Genomic DNA, 25,171 nt, shown 5'->3' on the forward strand with positions numbered 1-25,171 from the left:
GTTTCACTGACTATTAAGCAATGCCCTCACTTATTTTGAAACTTCAGTTGCTGCTAACCTTCTAGCTTCAGCGTTTCCCATCTCAAGGTTCCTTGCGGGCTAGCTATTCAGGCCCTTTGTGAGATGTCTCTCCACAGCTACATGTTAAGAGGAATTGAGGTCTGACGACTGTTGCGGAAAGTCACTGAGACTCAAAAAGCATCAAATAGTTCCTGGAAAACAGTTATATGTTATGTCGTTACTGTCCTGAAGTATGAATCCTTTGCCACAAAGATGCAAACCAGGATCGAGTTACTTCTCACTTACAGTGGAGTCCAATATTTATCTTATTAAATGGGGTCAATAGAACATTAAAAACACTCTAACCAGGAGGAGAGTTATTCAATAGTTATTTTACAAACAGAGGATAAGTAATTGATGTGAGCCGCTTTCATCTTCTACTCTTTTCACAGGAGAGCATGTACAGAAGCATGATGAAATGGAGCAGCACTGTAAGTCAGCAGTCACATAAATCTGTCCTGTAAAAGCAGCAGGCTCGGGTCTCCCTGATCTTAACACTGGTTGTTTTTCAGCATGTTCCAGAGTCTGAGTCTCTGGAGGACCGGCTGCTGATTGTGGAGGTCTCCGAGGTGAATGTGGACCTTGTCATGATGATCATGAAAGTGGTGGCTCCCATTGCTGCTTTTGTCAGATTTTTGCCGCTTGCCAACAGGGTACGATTTCATAAACACCTGCAAATTTTTCACGTTTTACATCTGCAAGGCTTGTTATGGTGTCTGCTGCTCTTAAAATGCAGCTTTTTCTGAAAAGTCTTCAGAAGGTTTTAAGCCTTACATTTCACCCGCAAAGCTGGTACAGTTTGGTTCAATTTAAACTGCTTAATAAAATTAAGGGAACACTTGATCAATGTTCCCTCTAAGCTGCGCGCGTGCGCAATTGCGCACTTCTGGCACGGTCTCTGCGCACAGGGTTAGGGTTAGGGTTAGAAAAAACCTAAAAAAAAAAAATCGAACATGAATTGAAATTAAATTAAAGCTTTAACAATTGTGGTTTGCAGTGTTAGTCAGTAAGTGACTGGCTGCCACCTTATCCCATAGTCCAGCCAATAATGCGATTCACATTCGTATATACGCAGCTAATCAACGTCGCTGACAGGCTATGACAGCGTCCTTATGTGCCAACACCGGTGTTTTAGCTAGCAAAGCGGCGTGGCTGCTGTGGAGTGAAGCCACGTTAATGACAACGTGTACAACCATTGGAGATGTGAGCAGGACAGACGGAACAATTGACGGAAAACGTGTGGACGTTACACCAGTTTTTAAATTGTGTTGATTGGCCACGTAAAACCAGAGTTATGATAAAATATATGCGATGTTTGGTTTTCTTCCTGAATACTACCGTTGTTTATATTTACTGTGGGAAGAAACGGTAAAAACTGCGTTTTATAAGGAAAACATTTGAAAGCACTCTGAGCCTGTGAGCAAAAACAAAACCAAAAAAACCCTACCCTTTCCTATTGGTGGAAAAATGTACCATCTAGACCAATCAAAAAATGATATGGCAACATGGCATTTAGTTGTTTAGGAAGGGGGATGTTTTGGAGTGGCACAAAAAATTTGTTTGGCATCAAATTTGATGCAGAACAGCTGATTGTTCTGTAAATAGTTTGAAATGTTTGTTTAAAAGAAGCCTGGACTGCATTTTGGGGTAAACAGCTGCAAAAACCTTTGTTTGCATAACTCAGTTACTTTGTGAAGAACTATATAATTAATTGCCCAACATTGGTCATTATTTACTGTATTTTGCAGTCAGAGAGTTACAGGACTCTCTACCAGACCACAGACTCATAATACAAGTCAGAGCTTTATAATCTAACAAAAAAGAAAGTTGTTTTCAAAACGTTATTTTTACTTCCAATAGCGTTAACATACTACACAGATCATGAACACGATTTCTTTTCTAATTGTCATTATAAGTGGGCTAAAGCAGTTAATTAAAAGTAGTCTAACATAAATGTAAATGCTGTAATTTGACTATTTTTAATAAACCATGTAACTTGGATGGATTCGTTGCTGGCATGACCACAGTGCACACGTCTGCTGTTGCTCACAGTGGTCCAAGGGACCGTTCATGGAATTTGTGCGTTCGCTCAGACACATGAAAAATTAGAGGGAACATTGCACTTCATCATTGCAGAATAACAGTCAGTTAGAATTCAGAGAACTTCAGTTTGGCTTTAGCAGTCCTTCTCCTTGTACAAAGTAGAGGATACCTGCTGAATGGTCATTGCTCTTCTATGGCCCTGTCATGAACCAAGCAGCCAGGAACACACAGGCACAAATGTAATCTTCAAAAAATGGGTTTTATTATACCCCAAAAGGACAAGATGATTACAAAAATTCAAAATTTTTAGTGATCCGAGCCGAAAGAACCGGTTCTCTAAAAAGAGTTGGAAATCCCATCACTACAAACCATTATAACACACCATCTCCTAATATTTTCTCCACACTGTTGAGGCCGCACTGTTAGACACGGCAGATCTTCTTGTGACTGCCATTCAGGAGGAGCTGGACTGCCTATGCAACCTGAGTGAGCTGCATGCCCAATTCCACCAACAGTGAAAATCAGAAAAAATTCAATCAGGGAGGATAAAGAGAGCAATAAGTGGTTAACATGGAAAATGAAGACATTAAAAAAGTTTAAGTGGTGTAACTTTCTTATACTGTGATGATCAAGTGGTTTTTAAACTGTGTTTTTAAGTTTGTCTTATTTTATTCTGTTTCCAGCTTTAAGCAAGACTTTTAACATTGAGAAACATTTTAAATGAGTCTGAAGGAGACTTTGTTTTTTTAACACTAGTTCAGCAAGTTTTAATATTCAGACAGTCCCTGCAGCAGGCAATCTGAATTTTACATGCCTTTGCAAATACTGGTGAAATGCACTAAGTTCTCAACCAAGTGATAATCTTATGACCTGTTCAGCCTTTCGTCCTGGCCCATCTAGCAGGGAAGATGCCTGCAGTTTAAGGCAGCACTAAGTTATTCTTTTATTGTTTCTTGCTCAGTGGTTTTATTCTCTAATCAAAAACTTTACAAAAGTATAGAAATATGTTTGCGTTTATTTTCCATTTGCAAGTTTGAAACATCAAGATTTTTTTGTTCTTTTAACAAAATGTTGTACTATCGTAGAGGGCAGTAAAGAAACTCGCCAGGACCTCTGTCCTGTTACTTTCACAAATTGGGCCTGTAGCGCACCCTTTGAGTACCACTGTGTTGCTCAAATATCCTCAGGAAGAAAACAATTGTACTGTCACTGATGTAATATCTTTCTGTTTTCTCAGATATGCATTGAGATGGCTGAACCTGGTGGATTAACACAGGTGATGGAGAGCAATGTCACCAAGGACTATTTATCTTCTTGGTAAGTGTGTCCCACAATCAGAAGTGAGACAAAGAGGAAATTGATTTTAGACTGTGTGTTTTTATTTTCTTTAAAGTGTCTTCATGCTTGTCTGACCTTGTGCTTTTTTCTCTCCTCTTCATAGGAGTAAAGTCGGACGTATTGAGTCGTGAGTATCTTTCATTTTCAGGTTTAATGGCAGAGTCAAAACAGTCATGATGACTGCTACACTCCTCAAGGTTGTGCTATAGTAAACAGTTCCCAAAGATCCAGAAAGAGAAGAGTGTGATTTAGACATAAGCAACTCTAGATTAGAAATTTGAAATGGAATTTCTTATTTCACATTAACATTTTGTGACAACGAACCTCTTTTCATAGTAACCTACTGGCATCTTTGCTTTTAAATTCAGTTTGAAGAGTCTGAAACAGCGTCTGCAAGACTCGGGTGAGAACACACTTAACCTCGAACTGGAAACCGAGAAGGCCGCAGAATCGACCGCTGTCCTGCAGCCAAGTGAGGAAGGCCAGAAAGCAGCAGTGAAGGAAGAGGGGCCACCACAAACTTTGGTCACTACTCCTGATGCAAACGCCGCCCCCGCCGCTTCTAGCACTGCTCCTTCAGCAACAAGCCCAGTCAAGTCTGAGGAAAAAGACTCAAAACTTCATCGCATCAACTATGACCTTTTCATGGCCATTACAGCGGCGCTTCGTGAGCATAGACAGGGTCGAGAAAGTAGGGCACAGAGCAAGGACAGAGAGGTAACACTTTAAATTTCACTGTGTTGTCCCAAAATATCTTAAGACACTAAAAGCCTTATGTTGGAGATTACATGTGAGCATTGTATAGTAGTACACTGTTGATTGTTGCGGTAAAGCTGCAGGCTGTATGAATAATTAATGCTGATAATAATAACAATAATGTATACTTTATTGATCCCCCTGGGGAAATTACTCTCTTTGCATTTGACCCGTTCACTCAGTGAAGCAGTGGGCAGCCACTAAGCAGGCGTACCTTGCTCAGAGTAGCCGTTTAGTGGATTTGAACCCCCGACCTTCCGATCACGGGGAAAGTGTTTTTGAAGTCTGTATTTCACATAAGTAGTAGACTGGCAGTTTACGTCTGTGACACCTGATCAGCCGAAGGCAGAGCAGAGAAGGAGATTACTCACTCCCCATTGTGACAGGCGGAGATACTGTCCACTATACTAATGAGGAAGATAACATTTTTAGATTTGCATTATTTCTGGAACAGATAAATTAAAGCGAAGGTCATCACTACATATAGTCTTATTTATTTTTTGCAAGCTTGTGTATGTCCAATTTTTGGCGTCACCACTCATTAAACACATTTCAGGCTATATTTTAGGTGTTTATCAAAACCAGCACAGAATAATACGAAATTAATTCAGTAAATTTTTTTTCTTATCTTCATTTCCAGAGCAAAATCAGCAGCCCTAGTAGGGCACAGGATGAAGACGCACCAAACGAAAAGGTAAAAGTTCATCAGACCCACGAGGATTTCTCTTGTGGGTGGTGGGGGTGGGCGGCTGGGCTAACTCAAACGCTTAATCACTCTGAGAATATTGGTCATGTGGTTACTGGTCATATAGGAGGTTTTTGTGGACAGAGGGACATTTGTTGATAGTTACACTCTGATTACAGGGTAAGGTGTTTCATGGCTCCACAGACTGTTTTTGGTTTTTCCATCTAGGTTCAAGTTGATAATTTAAAGAAGAAAGTTTCTTCAGAGAGCCGCCCTTTTGGTGAGCTGGATTTCAATGTGGACGACTTTGTCACTGTTGATGAAATTAACGATGACGCAGCAGACGCAGACCCCAATGGTGAAAGCTCCTCTTCAACTAAGCCAAAGTCCACAGAGAATGCAGAAAGTCAAAGTTCAGCTGCATCTCCTGCTTCCAAACGAACCTCAGCAGGGTCCTCCAAAGACTCCAGCAGCTCAGCCTCTCCCTCATCCAAGCCCACGAAATTTTCTGAGAAAAGCAGTTCAACCTCATCACTACGAAAAAGTAAAGACTCATTTGAATCCACCAAACCCGAATCCTCTGTGAGTGTCAGTAAGCCTGTTTCCTTTTCTGGTGAGAAAACACAGCCAAGCAAACCTCCAGACAAATTGACGCATTCTTCGTCCTCGGGTTATAGGACCCGTTCAAAAATGGCATCAACCGCTGCTGCAGAGCTAACAGAGGAGAGTGCAGCAACAAAGTCTGACCTCAAAGTGTCAGCAAAGGAAAATCAAACTAAAATGGAAACATCATCAGAGACACAGCCACCTGCAGAGGGATTAGGGATGAAGAGCCAAACACAAACTCTGGAGACTGAATGTAAGAATGACGCACACAAAGAGTCAAAGAAAAGCAAAGGAGATGGGGAAAAAGACAATGTGGGGAAATATCCACAGGAGGAGGAGGATGATGGTGAAAGTTACCAGATCCTTGATTCGATCGACGAGCCAACAGATGAACAGATAGATGAAGATTCAAACCAAGAGACTAAAACAGAGTCATCAGGGCCTGAGCAAACCCAGAGTTTGCATGAGGGGGAAAGTCAGGCCTTGAACAGCATTGATGATAAAGGCTCAGAGGAGTCCAGTAAAACAGAAACGGATGCTCCTCTCTATGTGATAGACAACGTTAGTGAAGACCAAGCCAGTACAGTCCAAGGGGACAGTCATCTGATCAAAGATGAAGGTGCCACAGCAAAGCAGCTGTCTGAGGAAAAGATTCAAGAACCAGATGCAGCTGATAAAAAAGAAGGGTTGGATCCAAGCATGAACCAAACTCCAAGGTCCAGTGGAGATGGAAAAGAAATGAATGAGGAGATGCTCTCAGAAAAATCAAGCAAAGCTTCCAAAGCATTTTGCCAAACTCTAAATAATGAAAAACAAGAAAACAAAGGCAGTTCAGCAGATGTTACTAAACAGAAAGCCTCTGAGAAGTTAGATTCAGTCAATGATCACACCAGAGGAGAAGATGACGAGAAGAAACTTAATACTTCGAAAGCAGTCACTGAAGGAACTGAAGAAGAGGAAGAAGCTTACCAGGTAATTGATTCTGTGGAAGAAGAGCCACCGACCACAGAGACCCAGGCAGAGGCTGAGAACAAGGAGGAAAAAACCAAGAAAGACGTTGAAGTGGCTAAACGAGCTGAAAGACCAACAAGAAGGGGTAGACCGAGAACAAGAACATCTAAAAGAGAGGAGAAAGAGACACAGGAGGAGATGATCTTTGAGGTAGTGGATTTTGTTGAAGATGAATTTGTTCAAGATGTCTCCACCACAGAGAGGCCTGGTAGAAGGAGGTCGGCCAGAGGAAACAAAGACAATAAAAAGACGCCAACTTCCACAGTTGCATGTATAAAAACCGTCAGGGAAGAGGAATCTACGTCCGAGATCCTAGACTCAGTGGAGGGTAAGGCTGCCATGAACGAACCAACCATCACAACAAGGTCAACCAGAGGAGGAAGAGAAACTGAAGAAGACGTCTCAAAAAAAGACAAGACACCAACGAGAAGGAGGCCGACACCTGCCAGAGATTCTCAGGAACCAAACAAGGAGGAACCTCAGCAGACTCAAGTGAAAGAGAGCACACCAACAAAGAAGAGCGAGGGGAATGCCACCTTTACAATAGTAGACCCAGTGCAGGATGAAGTTATTAAGGATGAACGGGCCAAAACTCCGGAAAAAAGAAGAAGGGGAAGACCAAAGAAGGACACTAAAGTAACTAAAAAACAAGCTGCCTTAAAGAATGCTGCATCTAGTAAAGTGGCTGATGAGGAGGAGGCCATTTATCAGATTGTTGACTCGGTTGAGGATGAGACGGCTGACAATGAGCCTTTGAAAGACCAGAATACAGAAGAGCCAACAGTGCCTAAAGACGATAAGGACTCAGCATCACCAAAAAATGCAGATGAGGAGGAGGTGGTCGATAAAGAGGAGTGTTTGGATCACACTGCTGAGGTTAGTGATGCTCTATCTACTGAAGACGAGTCTGGTACAGCAACGAAGGAAGAGAAGCCAAAAACAGATACTAAAGAGGCCACTGGGTCCCAAAGTGAGGCTGCTGCACCAGAAGAAAAGACAAATCTGGAGGAAGACACCCTGGAGCTGGTCACTCTGGATGAGATTGTTGAAATAGATGAGGAGGAGGGGGAAAAGGCAGAGGAAAGCACAGTGGAGCCCCGCCCACCAACACAGGAGAGCCAATCGGTGGAGGCCGCAGACATAGCGGTAATGTTGAGATTTATTTGAGCATCTTTGTTTCCTCTTTAGTAAAAACAGAAAACTCGATGGTCGTGATTTTGTGTCTTTGTTTTTAGACTTTTGCGACAGCAGCTGAGGTAGAAGAGGAAGCAGAGAAGACATCAGGATCTGCTAAACGCAAACATGATGAAACAGGTCAGTTTCATTCTCCATCCATCCATTTTTTTAACTACTTGTTCGAGTTCGGGTCGTGGGGGCAGTCGGAAGTTCAGACTTCCCTGATAGCCTCATTGCTGGATCTGCCCAGGGGCCTCCTCCCTTGAACAAGAAAGCCTGTTCTGCTGTTCAGTACAGTACAGTAAACCACAGCACCTAGGAGTTGCCCAGGAGGCATCCTAGTCACATACTCAAACCACCTGAACAGAGTTTGATTTGCACGGTCAGATTTTGTGGAGGAGAAGCGAATGTGTACAGCATAGTTTTTGTTGGCAGGGCTCTAGAGTGCGTCACAAATGTGACCAAATTTTTCAATGGTGCGACTAAAATAAACCTTAGGTCACACCGGTGCAACCAGCTGTTCGAGTAAAAAAAAAAAAAGAAAAAAAAGTCTCTGCAACTCTGAAAGTCCAGATATTCCTGTAGTCTTTAGTACATGTTTGAAAGTGCAGGTGGATAGAGAGAGTTGAGTATCTTGAATTAAGCGATATTGAGTCATTAAATCCTGAATAGAGTTTTAAATATAAATGTATTTTGCCAGAAACACCAGAATCTCAGGTCAAAGCTCACAAAACTATTTCAACAACCACCAAACAGCAAATGAGAGAGCAGGTAAACAGATTCCACACAAAGACGTAAACACAGAGCGGACCCGACACGTCAGAATCAGCTTTCTCTTTCTCGGCTTTCTCACCCAACGGCCTGTACACGGACACACCGTCGGGGCTGAAAGCCGACAGCTCACTGATTCTGATGCGTTGGTGGGTCCGCGCTTTGTGTTTACGTCTTTTTTTTTTCTTGATTCTGAGTAGCAGGTTTTGTCTCTCTCAGACCAAAATTCACTGATCCAGCAGCAAAAGAAGCAGCAAACTGCGCTTCACATTTGATAAACATCGTCATGAATTCCCTCTGACATTAGGGCTGTTCGATATAACGATATATATCGGATGACGATATAAAAACATCTATCGTTTCATTTTACGCTATCGTTTGTTTCGTGGTGTCGCAAAATAAACGGTTTACGGTAATATTTTTTAATATTTCTCTTATATTTATCTGCTATAAAAAGCCAGGCCAGGAAAATTTCCTTCATGTCATAGAAATCAGTGATGATACCCAGCCCTAGTGAGTAGCCTAGGCCCAATAGAAGTGGATGTAGCTGTGGGTAATGAGAAAAGATGAAAAGAACTATTGATAACTTTTTTGTTAAGTCCTGATCCGTCTGAAATTCATAGCCAGTGCTCTGACACAGAGCCATCAACCTCTGAACGCTGAAAAAGCACAATGTATCCAGAAAACACATATGTCGTGATGAATGCACTGCGCAAGTGTCCCCTCTCGCCACTGCCTTTCAGCGGCAGGCAGCAGCAAACAGGTCGTCAGAGGAGGCTGATGTGATGATTAAGTTTAATATTGTCTACAATATTGCCAAAGAGTGCCAAAGCACTTTAAGCACAAACACAAAATTGTTAGTTAATCATTTACAAATCAATATTGTCTTTATGGACATCAATTTCCCCCCCAAAACTATACTTCAGCAATGAGCAGGGCAGTGTTGGAAGGAAATTGAATGCAAAACAATAACCAATATGCACATACAGGTAGAAATCTACAGGACTACATTTCCAAAATAAGAAATCCTTGGCTTAAGGCCACACTAGGTGTTTGGAAAATGGTGGCAAAAGAAAATAAGCTGCAGAAGAATATAAAAATATTAAAATGGTGTGCATATGATTCGGAATTTACACCAAATCATGTAGACCCTAGTTTTAAAAACTGGATAGGTAAAGGAATTACATTCATATGCGGTATTGTAAAGGAAGATGAAATTGTGAGTTTCCAAACTTTAAAACAAACATTTCATTTAGAAAACCAAAACCACTATAGATACTTACAGTTAAGAAACTTTTATACTCGAAACATTAAAAACCAAATACCCACTACAGCGAGGCCATTTATCCAACTCTTTTTAAATGCTCATAAGTCAGAAATTAGGAAAGGTGTAATCTCACAAATATACAAAAGTCTTCATGATCTCAGCAATTATTCAACCAAGTATATAAAAGAAAGATGGGAGAAAGAGGGAGGTCTGGTGATTACAGAAGAGGAATGGCAAAACATTTGTTCTTTTCATTGGAGAAGAACAAAATCACATATTTGGAAGTTCAGCTAGAAAGGTTTTGCTTGTTTTTTCATTACCCCAGCTTTAAAGGCGCATTATGATGATGGAAGTTGTGAATGTTGGAGGAACTGTGGCTACGAAACCTCACACCACTACCATATAATTTCGGTTTGTAAGAATATTAAGAATTACTGGATAGACGTCCATACAGTGATGCAAAACACATTTAGTACATATTTACACTTTGATTTCAAATCCATATTTTTAGAATACATACCCTCAGACATAAAGGGTATGTATAAATACTTACTTTGTGTGCTGCTAGCTGCAAATAAAAAGGCACTGACCAAAAGGTTCCACCAACATTAAACAGCTGTATTGATGTAACTTTGGAGATTCATAATATGGAAAAGATTACTTATTTTAGTGAATTTTGAGTATGAGAAATATGTAAAACACTGGGGAAAATGGCTCCACTGTGTGAGTTCCATAAGGCCAGATATCATTGATATTCATCACTGAAGGAATGGCTGTTTAAATATTTGTTTATTTTGTTTGTTTGTTTATAATAACGTACTAATCAGCTACTTAGTGTGTTGGCTTTTCAATTGCCATCTCTCTGGATGTATATAGTTACAAACTGTATCTAGTGGCATTTGATTAAAGCATTTATTCAATACATTTCGTATATAGTTTCAGTTAGGTTGTTACACATATGAGAGTGGCTTCTATCTGCTAAGAGGTCATGAGTTTAGTTGGCGAGGGGAGACAGAATGCATTTGAGGTCGAGACACACATACACACATACACACACATACAGTGGGGCAAAAAAGTATTTAGTCAGCCACCGATTGTGCAAGTTCCCCCACTTAAAATGATGACAGAGGTCAGTAATTTGCACCAGAGGTACACTTCAACTGTGAGAGACAGAATGTGAAAAAGAAATCCATGAATTCACATGGTAGGATTTGTAAAGAATTTATTTGTAAATTAGGGTGGAAAATAAGTATTTGGTCACCTCAAACATGGAAAATCTCTGGCTCTCACAGACCTGTAACGTCTTCTGTAAGACGCTTTTCTGTCCCCCACTCGTTACCTGTATGAATGGCACCTGTTTGAACTCATCATCTGTATAAAAGACACCTGTCCACAGCCTCAAACAGTCAGACTCCAAACTCCGCCATGGCCAAGACCAAAGAGCTTTCGAAGGACACCAGGAAAAGTATCGTAGACCTGCACCAGACTGGGAAGAGTGAATCTACAATAGGCAAGCAGCTTGGTGTGAAAAAATCAACTGTGGGAGCAATCATCAGAAACTGGAAGACATACAAGACCACTGATAATCTCCCACGATCTGGGGCTCCACGCAAGATCTCATCCCGTGGGGTCAAAATGATCATGAGAACGGTGAGCAAAGATCCCAGAACCACACGGGGGGACCTGGTGAATGACCTGCAGAGAGCTGGGACCAAAGTAACAAAGGTCACCATCAGTAACACACTACAACGGCAGGGAATCAAATCCCGCAGTGCCAGACGTGTTCCGCTGCTGAAGCCAGTGCATGTCCAGGCCCGTCTAAAGTTTGCCAGAGAGCACATGGATGATACAGCAGAGGATTGGGAGAATGTCATGTGGTCAGATGAAACCAAAGTAGAACTTTCTGGTATAAACTCAACTCGTCGTGTTTGGAGGAAGAAGAATACCGAGTTGCATCCCAAGAACACCCTACCTACTGTGAAGCATGGGGGTGGAAACATCATGCTATGGGGCTGTTGTTCTGCCAAGGGGACAGGACGACTGATCCGTGTTAAGGACAGAATGAATGGGGCCATGTATCGTGAGATTTTGAGCCAAAACCTCCTTCCATCAGTGAGAACTTTGAAGATGAAACGAGGCTGGGTCTTCCAACATGACAATGATCCAAAACACACCGCCCGGGCAACAAAGGAGTGGCTCCGTAAGAAGCATTTGAAAGTCCTGGAGTGGCCTAGCCAGTCTCCAGACCTCAACCCCATAGAAAATCTGTGGCGGGAGTTGAAAGTCCGTGTTGCTCGGCGACAGCCCCAAAACATCACTGCTCTCGAGAAGATCTGCATGGAGGAATGGGCCAAAATACCAGCTACTGTGTGTGCAAACCTGGTAAAAACCTATAGTAAACATTTGACCTCTGTTATTGCCAACAAAGGTTATGTTACAAAGTATTGAGTTAGAGCTGGGCGATATATCGAGTTTTTAAAAAATATCGATATATTTTTATACGAGATATAAGATGTGACAATATCCTTTATATTGATATAGTCTGTTACGTTATAATTATACTTGTGGAGCCGCAAGTTTGCGTCTCTTTCCTCCACTTTCGTCTTTACAACGTTACTCGGCCTCGCCTCTCCTTCACTGAACACAACTCCCCTCCTCTCCCATCGCTTCACCTGCAGGAAGCGACAAGATCAACACGGCAAATCTCCGTTAACGAGTTACTGCGCGCATCGACCCGTGCGTGGGGCTGGACGCCGTCAACGTGTTAGCTAGCTAACCACGCTAACGAGCTAACCACGCTAACGAGCTAACCACGCTAATGCCATGCAGCCCAGAGGTGCTGCACGGACTAAAATCCTTTCATTTTCTCAAAAGTTGACGTGCTTCAACGTAATATTACCTTACTGTGTTTAGGGACCATAAATAGCACCTGTTAAGAGACGTGGTTGCACAATTGTGAGCTTTTTGTTATGCACAAAAACAACATTGTTGTTATTATTTAATAAATGCTCATAATTTATTTTTGAGTAAATTTTATGTACATCTGCTCTATGTTAATAAAAGTGCCTGTGTGACATCTGGGACACAGCTTTGTCTAAGAACTCTCTTTTTGTTCTTACTTTATGGCTTTAAAAAAATATATTGAGATATATATCTTATATCGCCATCCAGCTAAAAAATATCGAGATATGAATTTTGGGTCATATTGCCCAGCCCTATATTGAGTTGTATTTTTGTTATTGACCAAATACTTATTTTCCACCCTGATTTATGAATAAATTCTTTACAAATCCTACCATGTGAATTCATGGATTTTCTTTTTCACATTCTGTCTCTCACAGTTGAAGTGTACCTCTGGTGCAAATTACTGACCTCTGTCATCATTTTAGGTGGGGGAACTTGTACAATCGGTGGCTGACTAAATACTTTTTTGCCCCACTGTATGTTAACATAAGATAAGATGTTTGCTCGGTGGCGAGTAGCCTTCCGTAATAGTAATAAGTCACGTAGATACTGAAGTGGCACATAACCCAGGAAGCTACCACAACTAAAGCAAGGTAGTTGCAGCAGGCTAACGTTAGTTTTTTAAAAAGAACTTCCAGATGTTTCTTTAGGTTGGAGCCTTTAGACCAGGAGTGTCAAACTCAATTGCACAGGAGACCAAACATCAAGGCACACTTTAGGTCGCGGGCCAAACAAGATAAACATTTATTGAACACTAAAACAATGTTTTTTAAACATGAATATGAATTAAAAACAGACAGGAATATTATTCCAGATTAAATAAACTTAAAAAAAAAACAACTTTAATTTTAAATATTTTGCTCTCCATAAAAACATATCCTGTCAAAATTCTGCAATTTAGAAATATGAACATGCTGCCAAAACCCCAGAAAAAATAAATGAAAGCATTCACAAGGTTGGAGCCGCATGTAGACGGAGCTGGGGCGTTGCTTCAGGAATGGAACTAATAACCCGAGGGCCATTCAGTGTCGTAATTTTCCATGCTGTACAGTGCAGCGAGGAATGCCCAGACCTCTACATTGGAGAGACCAAACAGCCACTTCACAAGCGCATGGCACAACATAGAAGAGCCACCTCCACAGGACAAGACTCAGCAGTCCATCTGCATCTTAAGGATAAAGGACACTCTTTCGAGGATGCCAATGTTCACATTTTGGACAGAGAGGACAAATGGTTTGAAAGAGGAGTGAAAGAAGCCATCTATGTCCACTGTGAGCGACCATCTTTGAACAGAGGCGGGGGTTTACGACACCAACTCTCTGCCATCTATAATCCAGTTTTGAGATCCCTTCCCAGACGCCTTAACGCCCACTCACATCCTGGGCCATCTGATCTCAGGAATTCACATGATAAGGTGGGGCCAGGTTTCACAATGAACTCACCCGAAACTCTGGCTGATTGGGACCCACGCCCAGTTTCACACCTTGGCTCAGGCGATTAGAGGATCATCAGGGGGTCCTTTTGTCCCTCTGTGGGGGGAAACTCCCACTAGGTTTATATCTGGGACTCTCCACCATTTGACCTTAGAACTGAAGAAGCTTCTCGGATGAGAGGTGAAACGTCTCTTAACTTAAAGAAGTCCAGACGCTTTTCTTTGCAAGTCACTTGAAATGCCTTCACCGCATCATACATGTCATGTCCATGAACTGACAGGTTTCCTTGCTGAGCTCAAAACCTCTTTTGAGAACTTTTCCCCAACTCAGTCAGCAGACCTCTGTATGATGAGGAATGTCGGCAAACTCTGAATCTATTTCCTACATAAAAGACTGAAACTGACGGTGATTTAAACTTTTAGCTCAGATAAAATTTACGGTTTGTGTTACGGTGATCATTACATGCTCCATTTTTGGGACTTTACCACACAGCCTTTCCTGGTGTGTGATATGCTGTCAACTCACCGGTACATTTCTCCTCCTGCATCAGCATCCTGCTGATTAGTCTGCTTTTTTCACCGCACAACACCAGCGCTCCATCTGTTGTAAGTCCAACAAGTTTGTCCCAGGGCAGTTTCACTTTGACATACGTTTCTGCTCAGGCTCACATTTGCCAAAATCTGCGTTTTGTCTGGACACAAGACGTTGCACACCTCCATCATGCAGCTCTTCAGAGTGGTAGCGGGCTGATGTGGCTTTCTCCTCTGATGCAATAAAACTTGCTTTCACAATAGCTTCACTTTGTGATTTTGCTCTGGTGAAAAAAGTCTGCTGAAATGTCAGATTCTTCTTTAGCTCTTCTACTTTCTGTAGTTTCTGCTCAGCATTTAGGTTTTTCAGCTTATCCTGACGTTTTGTCTCGTAGTGCCGTCTTAAATTAAATTCCTTAATTACAGCCACATTAGCTCCACTAATAAGACACACGGGTTTACCAGCATGTCTGTGAACATATATTCAGTCTCCCGCTGCCGGCGCTGAAAGGCTCTGCTTTCAGAATCAACTTTCCATCTCTTGTGCTGGCTCCAGGTCGTGTAACTGGCGCACATACACAGGACACTTACATTAGACCCTCTCATTGTGTGTTTTGTTTGGGTTTCCAGCAATGTACCAAAAGTAGAGAGGGCCTAACATATGAAACAGAAAAATACGGCAGTTTAATCCATTTATTTCAATAAATTATCACCTATTTAAGGAGTAACTATAATGGAATACAGTTACTCATATTTTGTATTTTAAATGCATAACATCCGTACATATATTCTCCAGTGGCTGGCATCTGGGATAAAGTCGTGTCAGAGCTCTGAGACATGAAGCTTAATTAATGTTTTTTTTCCTCCCACAGTGAGAAAATCTGCTAGAGGGAAACCAGGGAGCACAAAAGAGACGGAAGAGGAGGAAACAACAGAACCACTGCCTCCAGCTTCTGTTAATCCCACTTTATCACAGGACCGAGACTCATCTGCGCCACCAGGTGACGGCCAGGCGGAGAGCCAGAGGACCGAAGAGGAAGCAGAGACCCAGCCTGATGCTGCACCTGCCTCTGCTGGACAGCAGCCAGAGTCTAAGTGTCCTGATAAGGAGACAGAGGAGGGAGAGGAGAAGGATGGATGGAGCACGGTTGGCATTAAAGGTACAAAGAGCTGCTTTAAATCAACAAACTGCATCACTCTGACAGCGAAAACACAGTAAACTGAATATTAAAAGAAAAATTGTATAGCCTGCTTCTGTTAGCCTACTAATAGCTTTGAGATGCATTTCCACTACCTTGTGGTGGTGGTAATATGTTTTGTGGTTGGTGCTAAGGGCCCCAGTGTGTGCCAAGAATATATCCCACACCATCATCCGCCTGAAATTTTGATACAAAGCAGGATGGATCCAAGCTTTCTGACCCTGCCTGTTAACTTGTTATTTTCTGTTTTATCGCGAGAGTTCTGTTGCCCGCGAGAGGGTTGTTGTTGTTGTGAGTGAAAAATGGCGGAACGAATAAAGCGCTGTGGATGAGAGTACGACGTCGTGTCTTTTCAGTTAACATTGGTAGCAGAGGATGGTTTCCAATTACAAAGTACCACCAAAGCTTGATGAAGCCAGGCCATACGAATGCTGGAAGAATGAAGTCAATATCTGGAGACGAGTTACGGAGCTGGATAAAAAGAAACAGGCACTCGCGGTGGCGCTGGGGCTCGAGGGAAGAGCCAGAGAAATGGCCATGGAGATACCCGTGGAAGATTTGGACAAAGATGACGGTATGGAAATACTGCTTGCAAAACTTGACGCGGTGTTTCAGAGAGAAGAGAAAGACCGCGCTTATGAAGCCTACTCGTGTTTTGACTCCATTGCAAAGAACCACAGCGTGTCCATGGCAGACTACATTATAGACTTTGAACAGCGTTATAACCGGATGAAAAAGTACAACATGACGCTGCCTGACGCTGTGCTAGCATTTAAGCTTCTAGATACAGCTAGTCTTGATGAGAAAAGTCGACAGCTTGCACTGACAGCGTGCACGGACTTAACATTTGCGTCTATGAAGTCTGCACTGAAACGGATTTTCGGAGGGAAAGTAACCGGAGTTTTCAGCGGAATTCAACTGAACCAAGAAGCAGTTTTCTTTACGGAACAAAAAGGTCCCAAATACAAACAAAACAACGGTACTTCGTCGCGGAGTGGACAGCGACAACCACTACAAGGTACCAACCCACTTGACAAGTTTGGCAAGCGAAGAAGATGTGCTATTTGTCAGAGCACTTACATATGTTATATATATATATATATATATATATATATATAAAACATATATATATATATATATATATATATATATGTTTTATATATATATATATATATATATATATATATATATATATGAAAGCCCAACAAGAAGAGGGCTTTCAGAGGGGGCAACAAAGAGGAGGTGAGGAAGATCCAGGTGTTACTAAAGGACAAGATCAGAGAGGCTAAGGACAATTACAGGAGGAAGCTGGAGTGGAAACTCCAGCAGAACAGCATGAGAGAGGTGTGGAGGGGCATGAAGACCATCACTGGATTCAGGCCAACCAACAGCAGGGGAGCTGAGGGAGGTGAGAATAGAGCCGACGAGTTGAATCTGTTTTTCAATAGATTCGACACCACAGCGTCTGCTCCCACCCCCACAACCTCACCTGTAGTCAGCCTGGAATCCAGAGCCACACCACTGTGCCAGCCTCTCTCTTCACATGTTGCCTCCTGTGAGATTCCTGACACCCCTCCCCCACCCATCACCTTCACTCAATACCAGGTTGAGATGCAAATGAGGAGACTTCACTCAGGCAAGTCTGCTGGACCAGACGGAGTGAGTCCCCTTGTCCTCAAGGCCTGTGCCCCCCAGCTGTGTGGAGTCTTTCATAAACTGTTTATGCTGAGTCTGAGTCTGCAGAGGGTCCCGGTGATGTGGAAGACATCATGCCTCGTCCCTGTACCAAAGACGCCTCGTCCCAGTGGCCCCCAGGATTACAGGCCCGTGGCACTGACCTCCCACATCATGAAGACCCTGGAAAGGCTCATCCTGGACCAGCTGCGACCCATAGTAAGACCACATCTGGATCCCCTTCAGTTCGCTTATCAGCCTCGTCTCGGAACAGAGGACGCCATCATCTACCTGCTCAATCGTGTCTTCACCCATCTGGACCAGCCGGCGAGCACTGTGAGGGTCATGTTTTTTGACTTTTCCAGTGCTTTCAACACCATCAGGCCGACCCTCCTGGGTGATAAGTTAGCAGCGATGCAGGTGGATGCTTCTCTGGTGTCCTGGATTGTTGATTACCTGACAGGAAGACCACAATATGTACGTCTCCCACAGTGTGTCTGACAAGGTGATTAGCAACACAGGGGCACCACAGGGGACTGTCCTCTCCCCCTTCCTCTTCACCCTCTACACCACAGACTTCAGCCACTGCACAGAGACCTGCCATCTTCAGAAGTTTTCTGATGACTCTGCGGTGGTTGGATGCATCAGCAGGGATGATGAGACAGAGTACCGGGCTGTGGTCGACTCCTTTGTCACGTGGTGTGAGCAGAATCATCTGCAGCTCAACGTGGCAAAGACCAAGGAACTGATCGTGGACTTCAGGAAGACCAGGAAACACTTGACCCCTGTTTCAATCCAGGGGGTCAGTGTTGACATTGTGGAGGACTATAAATACCTTGGAGTACACATTGACAATAAACTGGACTGGGCTAAAAACACCACAGCACTTTACAGGAAGGGCCAGAGTCGTCTCTATTTTTTGAGGCGACTGAGGTCCTTCAACATCTGCCAGAAAATGCTGAGGATTTTCTATGAGTCTGTTGTGGCCAGTGCGATCCTCTATGCTGTTGCATGCTGGGGGAGCAGGCTGAGGGTCGCAGATGCCAACAGACTTAATAAACTGATCCGTAAGGCCAGCAATGTTGTGGGGATGGAGCTGGACTCCCTCAAGGTGGTGTCGGAGAGGCGGATGCTGTCCAAGATAAAGACAATGTTGGATAACACCTCCCACCCACTCCATGACATGTTGGTCAGTCACAGGAGCTCGTTCAGTGAGAGACTGAGATTACCAAAAAGCACCACTGAACGACACAGGAAATCATTCCTGCCTGTGGCCATCTCCCTGTACAACGCATCCACTTAACACACTGTTTGCTGCTACAACTACACATGTTTCTTTTCCAAATATTTATTTATAAGTGACTTATGTATGTATGTATGTATATATATGTATATATTGTACTATTCTTAGTTAGCGTATTGTCTGTCTTGTCTTAATGTTGGTTTAAAATGGAGCACTGTAACAAAAAATAATTTCCCCCAGGGATCAATAAAGTATTCTGATTCTGATTCTGATTCTGATACCACTGGGCGAAAGACTGTCCTCATCGTAATGGTGACCAAGTAAAGCTAACTGAAGATGGGAAAGTGGAGGAGTGTAACATTACTTTGTACACTAAAGCCTCAATGACAGACTCTGAAATCTTCCTGACTGAGGCATTGGGGTCAGCCATTATTGATACTGCATGTACACGTACAGTTTGTGGTCAGAAGTGGCTAGATAGTTACATGCGTGACGTCAGCCAAGGCCAAGTAAACAAGCTGTTGCAATCAGAAACCCCCAGCTCCAGACCATTTCGCTTTGGGGATGGTATTGTAGTGTATTCCAGCAGAAAAGTGAAACTTCCAGTCAAAATTGGACAAACAAAATGTGACATTGAAAGTGAAGTAGTTCCTGTTGACATTCCACTACTACTGAGCAAAACGTCTCTCAAGAAAGCAGGGACTGTTCTAGACATGGAGAATGACAGTGTTGTCATGTTCAAGCAGCCTGTTCCCCTAGAGCTCACTAGTTCGGGACACTATTGCGTGGACATTAGAGATGAAAATACTACAGAAAACTGCAATGAAAATGAAGTTCTCATGGTAACTGCTGAAATGTCTACAAAAGAGAAACAGAAAGTCCTTGTGAAACTTCATAAGCAGTTTGGTCATGCATCTGCAGAGAGGTTATTGAGGCTCATCCAAAGCTCTGGCAATACAGATAAACAATGTGCAGTTATTCTACAAGAGATAGTTCGTGACTGTGACATTTGTCAGAAATATTGCAAAACCAAGCCGAGACCTGCTGTTGGTCTACCCCTGGCTTCTGAGTATAATGAGACAGTAGCGATGGATCTACATGAGCTGGAGCCCAATGTGTGGTACCTTCACATCATCGACCACTTCACACGCTTCAGTGCCGGCAGCATCGTAAAGACAAAGAAAGCTGCAGAGATCGTCAACTCCTTCATTCACACCTGGATAAGCATTCACGGTGCCCCCAGACGGCTCTACACAGACAACGGCGGAGAGTTCAACAACACAGACATTCGGGACATGGCTGAAAACTTCAACATTGAGGTAAAAACAACGGCGGGGTATAGTCCCTGGAGCAACGGACTACTGGAGAGACATAACATGACACTTACAGAAATCCTCCTGAAGGTAAAAAAGGAACGTGGATGTGACTGGCACACTGCGCTAGACTGGGCCCTTATGGCCAAAAACAGTATGCTTAATGTACATGGTTATAGTCCACATCAACTTGTGTTTGGCCAAAACCCCAACCAACCTTCTGTGTTGATGGATAAGCCACCTGCCTTAGAGGGCACAACTGTAAGTGCAAGAGTAGCTGAACATATCTCAGCATTACATGCTTCCAGGAAAGCATTTACTGAGGCAGAGTGTTCAGAAAGGATCAGGAGAGCACTACGCAAACAACTTAGGCCTACAGATGACAAATATGAGGCAGGAGATAAAGTATACTACAAACGAGTCGACTGTACAGAGTGGAAGGGTCCAGGTGTAGTTATTGGGCAGGATGGAACTGTTGTATTTGTAAGACATGGGGGGACTCTTGTAAGAGTACACCAGTCAAGATTGACTAAAGTGGATTCACAGACTGGAGATAAACAAAAACCACACAGTACTACTGATGATGACAACAAAGACGCAGTTGAAAATGATGACACTGACACACCCGATGGTGAACAGAGTATTAGTGAGGAAGAAGACATCACTATTGACAGAGAAACTAACACTACAGAAAACATGTCTGTCACACAAACTGCAAATGAGCCCTCTACACCCACTGATCATGTCTCTGCTAATGTAAAGTTAAGATCAGGACAGCTGATTGCTTTTACCAACAGAGACAACGGTGTTCAACACACAGCCAGAGTGCTAGGCAGAGCGGGAAAAGCAAAAGGGCAATACAAAAACTGGTACAATGTGCAATATCTTGAGCATGATGGTAGTGAAGGTGAAAAGAAAGCTGTAGACATGTCACTTGTTGATGGTCTTTGCACTGAAGCTGAAAACAGAGATGCAGATGTACTCATAACAAAAGATATTTCCTTTGATTCTGCTAAGCAGCAGGAGATTGAGAGCTGGCAAAGTAATGGTGTGTTTGATGAAGTGAAAGACCTGGGTCAAAAATGTGTGTCTACTAGATGGGTCTGTACACTCAAAGAAACTACTAATGGTGTTGTCCCAAAGGCTCGACTTGTGGCACGGGGGTTTGAAGAGGTAAATACTAAAGAACTACAGAAAGAGTCTCCAACATGTGCGTCTGAGTCCCTCAGACTGGTGCTAGCTGTGATATGTCAAAACAAGTGGAGAGTAAATTCAATGGACATTAAATCTGCCTTCTTGCAGGGAATGGAACTGTCAAGAGACGTCCATCTTCGTCCCCCACCTGAAGCTGGCAAGGACAATGTTCTATGGAAACTGAAAAAGTGTGTTTATGGACTTGCAGATGCTTCACTTTATTGGTACAATAAGGTCAAAGACATTATGCTCAAAACTGGTGGTAAAATATCACAGGTTGATCCTGCAGTGTTCTATTGGCAGAATGAACAATCTGAGGTTACAGGAGTGCTTGCATGTCACGTTGATGATTTCCTTTGGGCTGGTTCAAGTCACTTTGCAACTCATATCATTCCTGTACTGAAATCTACCTTCCTTGTGGGCCGTGAAGAACATGACAGCTTTTCTTATGTTGGTATGGACATTTGTACAGTTAATGATGTAATAGAGGTGCATCAACAACTTTACATTGACAACCTACAACCGGTTCAGTTACAAGCAGCACGGGCTGTACAGAGGGAGGCTTCCTTAAGTGAAACAGAACGTGAGCAACTCAGGTCAAAAATAGGACAGATTTTGTGGGTTGCCAAACAAACAAGGCCTGATGTTATGTTTGACACATGTAGCCTTGGATCTAATATCAAAGATGCAACTGTACAGTCTATTCATGAAGTGAACAAAGTTATCCGTAAACTTAAGGCAGAGAAAGTGACTCTTAAGTTTCAGCACTTGGGTAACAGTGAGGATCTGGCATTGATTGTTTTCAGTGATGCTTCATTTGGCAACCTTCCTGATGGCGGTACTCAAGGAGGGGCATTAATCGTCCTTATGGGTAAAAAAATCAGGCGCATGGTCAGAAGTACACTGGCAGGAGAAACTCTTGCCATGTCAGATGGAATAGACAGTGCGCTCTTCCTGGCAACACTTTTTTCTGAGCTTACAACTGGTAACACTGGTCTGAACGCTCTTCCTTTGATCTGTGTGACTGATAATCATTCCTTGTTTGATGCACTCAAGTCTACTAAGCAGGTTACAGAGAAGAGACTGAGGCTAGAAATGAGCAGCATTAAAGAGCTCATACAAGCCAAGAAAATCAGACAGGTTTGTTGGTCAGATTCAAAATCTCAACTTGCTGATTGTCTGACAAAAAAGGGAGTTTCACCTTTAGCCCTTCTAAAGGCGCTAGATGAAGGACTCTGGATACTGTAATCCTTTATTTACAAAGTTGTCTTTGCATTCAAATGTACCATTGTTTATTGTGTGCAATGATAGTATGCTTCAAGTAAAGCAAAGCACTTTTGAAATGTTTTTTTGTTTATATAAATATATACATATATGTATACAAATGTTTACAGGGATGTGTTTATACTTTTATTTTATTTATTTTTTAAGAAAGAGGGAGATTGTTAACTTGTTATTTTCTGTTTTATCGCGAGAGTTCTGTTGCCCGCGAGAGGGTTGTTGTTGTTGTGAGTGAAAAATGGCGGAACGAATAAAGCGCTGTGGATGAGAGTACGACGTCGTGTCTTTTCAGTTAACACTGCCATCCTAATGTCACAGCAGAAATGGAGACGTTTTTTTCTTTTACAGCGTTGCTGATCCTGTGTGAATTGGTCCCTCAGTTTTACGTTCTTAGCTTAGAGAAGTGGAACCCAGTGTGGTCTTCTGCTGTTGCAGCTCATCTGCTTCAATGTTGGATGTGCTGTGTGTTCAGAGATACTCCTCTGCATACCTTGGTTGTAATAAGTGTTTATTTGAGTTATTACATTCTCATCTGAACTCAAAAGTGCATTTTCTTCCAGTGAACTGCTGCTCATTTTGTCTTTCAGACGATTTTGTGTAAACCCTAGAGATGCTTCTTTGGGAAAATCCCATCAGTGAAATGCTAAGATTAGCAAACATGCCACATTTAAGTCCACGAAATTACTTTTCTTCTTCATTCTGATGCTCAGTTTGAATTTCAGCAGGTCATCTGACCATGTCTACATACCTAGATCACTGAGTTGCTGCCATGTGATTGGCCGATTAGAGATTTACATTAATGAGCAGTCAAACAAGTGTACCTAATAAAGTGGCTGACAAACATTTCACCTTTTCAAATAAATCAAAAATCATTTGTTTAATTACTTAAGTTATATTTTAATATTTTATAAACCCGGTGGCTCCTGCAGCAGATTTGTTGATGATTAATGTGTCGCTCTTTCCATTTTCAGTTGTGGGCAAACGCAGGAGGGAGCTTGTTGGACCTGAGGCAAAGCGATCTCGCTCTCAGTCTCCGTGTGTTGTAGCAGACTTCAGACTGCCTCAGTTCAACCCCAATAGCCCCCTCGGTGAGACACACACATAAACACACACGCACGCGATTCAAATGCTGTGTTAACACTTGTCTAATTTTCCTGTTTCTACTCCTCTGCAGGTCAGGAGTTTGTGATCCCAAAATCAGGATTTTTCTGTAACATCTGCTCTGTTTTCTACCTGAATGAGAAGACCGCCAAGGAACTCCACTGCTGCAGCCAGAAACACTACAACAACCTGCAGGTACGCATGCGCACACACCATTCAGTACACAAAATCACACTCTTGGCCTAACAATGTTTGGTTTCTCACTTTTCTGTTTTTTTTGTAGAAATATTATGAGAAACGTCGACAAAGAGCTTCAAAAACGTCATCTCAGATGTCTCAAGGCTCCGTTTCTGACTGATGGACCTGATCTACTGATTATTTTAACACATCACTGTGGAGAACAAGCCAATGTTTTTGATCCTACTAGTTCAGAAACTAAACTAATCACCGTGTGGTACCTTTTGTTGTAAATGATATGTCTTCATTCATAAATTGTTTTGTTTTTGTTTGTACAGGCTGGTGAAGAGAACAGTTTTAAAATGTTGTTATTATTTTATCTTTTATGTGAAAATGTTATTGAAAAATTAATAAATTTACTTAACAGGTCATCAGGAGGTACCTGACAGGTGTTAATAGTATATTAAATCTTTTTTTTTTTTTGGTCATTTACATCTTTGGCTTCAGTTTCTTTAGAAGAAAAGGGTCCATCAACCTGAGTGTGTCTCACACTTTCCAGACTCACTGGCTCAAGTTTGAAGCTGAACAAACCACCAAATTCGGTAAGAAGCTGTGAGGTTCAAAATGAGAAAGCTGAACTCTTGATAAGAGAGGTTTAAGGCTTAAGAGAATTTTAAGTGTCTGTGTCGTTGTTTTCACTCTTTAACCCAGCATTTTAACATTGAGACAGTAATATTATACATACCACATTTCATTACATGGCAAATCAGTGTGCTTAACGGAGAAGAACACAAAATCTTGGTTTACGATGCCAAATGGAAAACGGCAAAATCTAATTTCAAAAAAACAATGTCACCTTACTGCCACTAGAGGTCAGTAAATAAAGCCCAGAGTTTGTTTGAGGCTGGTTGAAGGCACTGAGATGTAAATACACTGTGCGGAGGTGGAGCAGTGCCTTGTGAGAACAACACATCTGCTTAACCTCCTCTCATAGTAGGTGTGGGGCTGGAGATGAGAATGGGAAAGCACTCAGACAACCGGACACAAAGACCCCAAAACACAAACAGGACAAGTAGACCATCAGTGGTACATTTATTTAAAATAAATCAGTCCCCTCATCAGAGTATATGATTCTTTCTCACGCACCTTTGTTTTGTGTCACCCTGTTTTTTCATCTTTGATGACACAGAATTCCTGACTATCTTTCTGGTGTGCTATAATTTTATTATTTTTATATAAGATAAGATAACCGTTATTAGTTCCACACGTGGGAAATTTGTTTCGTTACAGCCAAAACTGGACAGTGCAATGTTACAGCAGCGAAAATTTAGAAAAAATACTGGAATATA

At 42.3% G+C, this 25,171-nt stretch overlaps 1 protein-coding gene across 1 annotated transcript in view; it reads left to right on the forward strand.

The window, feature by feature from the left end:
* The window catches only part of LOC113014294 (uncharacterized), a 41,501-nt gene extending 17,250 nt beyond the window's left edge, over positions 1-24,251 (forward strand). Inside the window, exons 22-33 of the mRNA XM_080295738.1 lie at positions 453-491; positions 573-713; positions 3,341-3,420; positions 3,545-3,568; positions 3,810-4,158; positions 4,838-4,891; positions 5,111-7,645; positions 7,735-7,813; positions 15,513-15,800; positions 23,516-23,632; positions 23,719-23,840; positions 23,929-24,251. Coding sequence (XP_080151864.1) covers positions 453-491; positions 573-713; positions 3,341-3,420; positions 3,545-3,568; positions 3,810-4,158; positions 4,838-4,891; positions 5,111-7,645; positions 7,735-7,813; positions 15,513-15,800; positions 23,516-23,632; positions 23,719-23,840; positions 23,929-24,003 — 3,903 coding nt within the window. The 3' untranslated portion in view covers positions 24,004-24,251. The remainder of the gene's footprint in view (positions 1-452; positions 492-572; positions 714-3,340; positions 3,421-3,544; positions 3,569-3,809; positions 4,159-4,837; positions 4,892-5,110; positions 7,646-7,734; positions 7,814-15,512; positions 15,801-23,515; positions 23,633-23,718; positions 23,841-23,928) is intronic.
* Positions 24,252-25,171: the final 920 nt, after the last annotated feature.

This window comes from Astatotilapia calliptera, chromosome 3 (assembly GCF_964374335.1).
Source record: "Astatotilapia calliptera chromosome 3, fAstCal68.1, whole genome shotgun sequence".
Lineage (NCBI taxonomy): Eukaryota > Metazoa > Chordata > Actinopteri > Cichliformes > Cichlidae > Astatotilapia > Astatotilapia calliptera.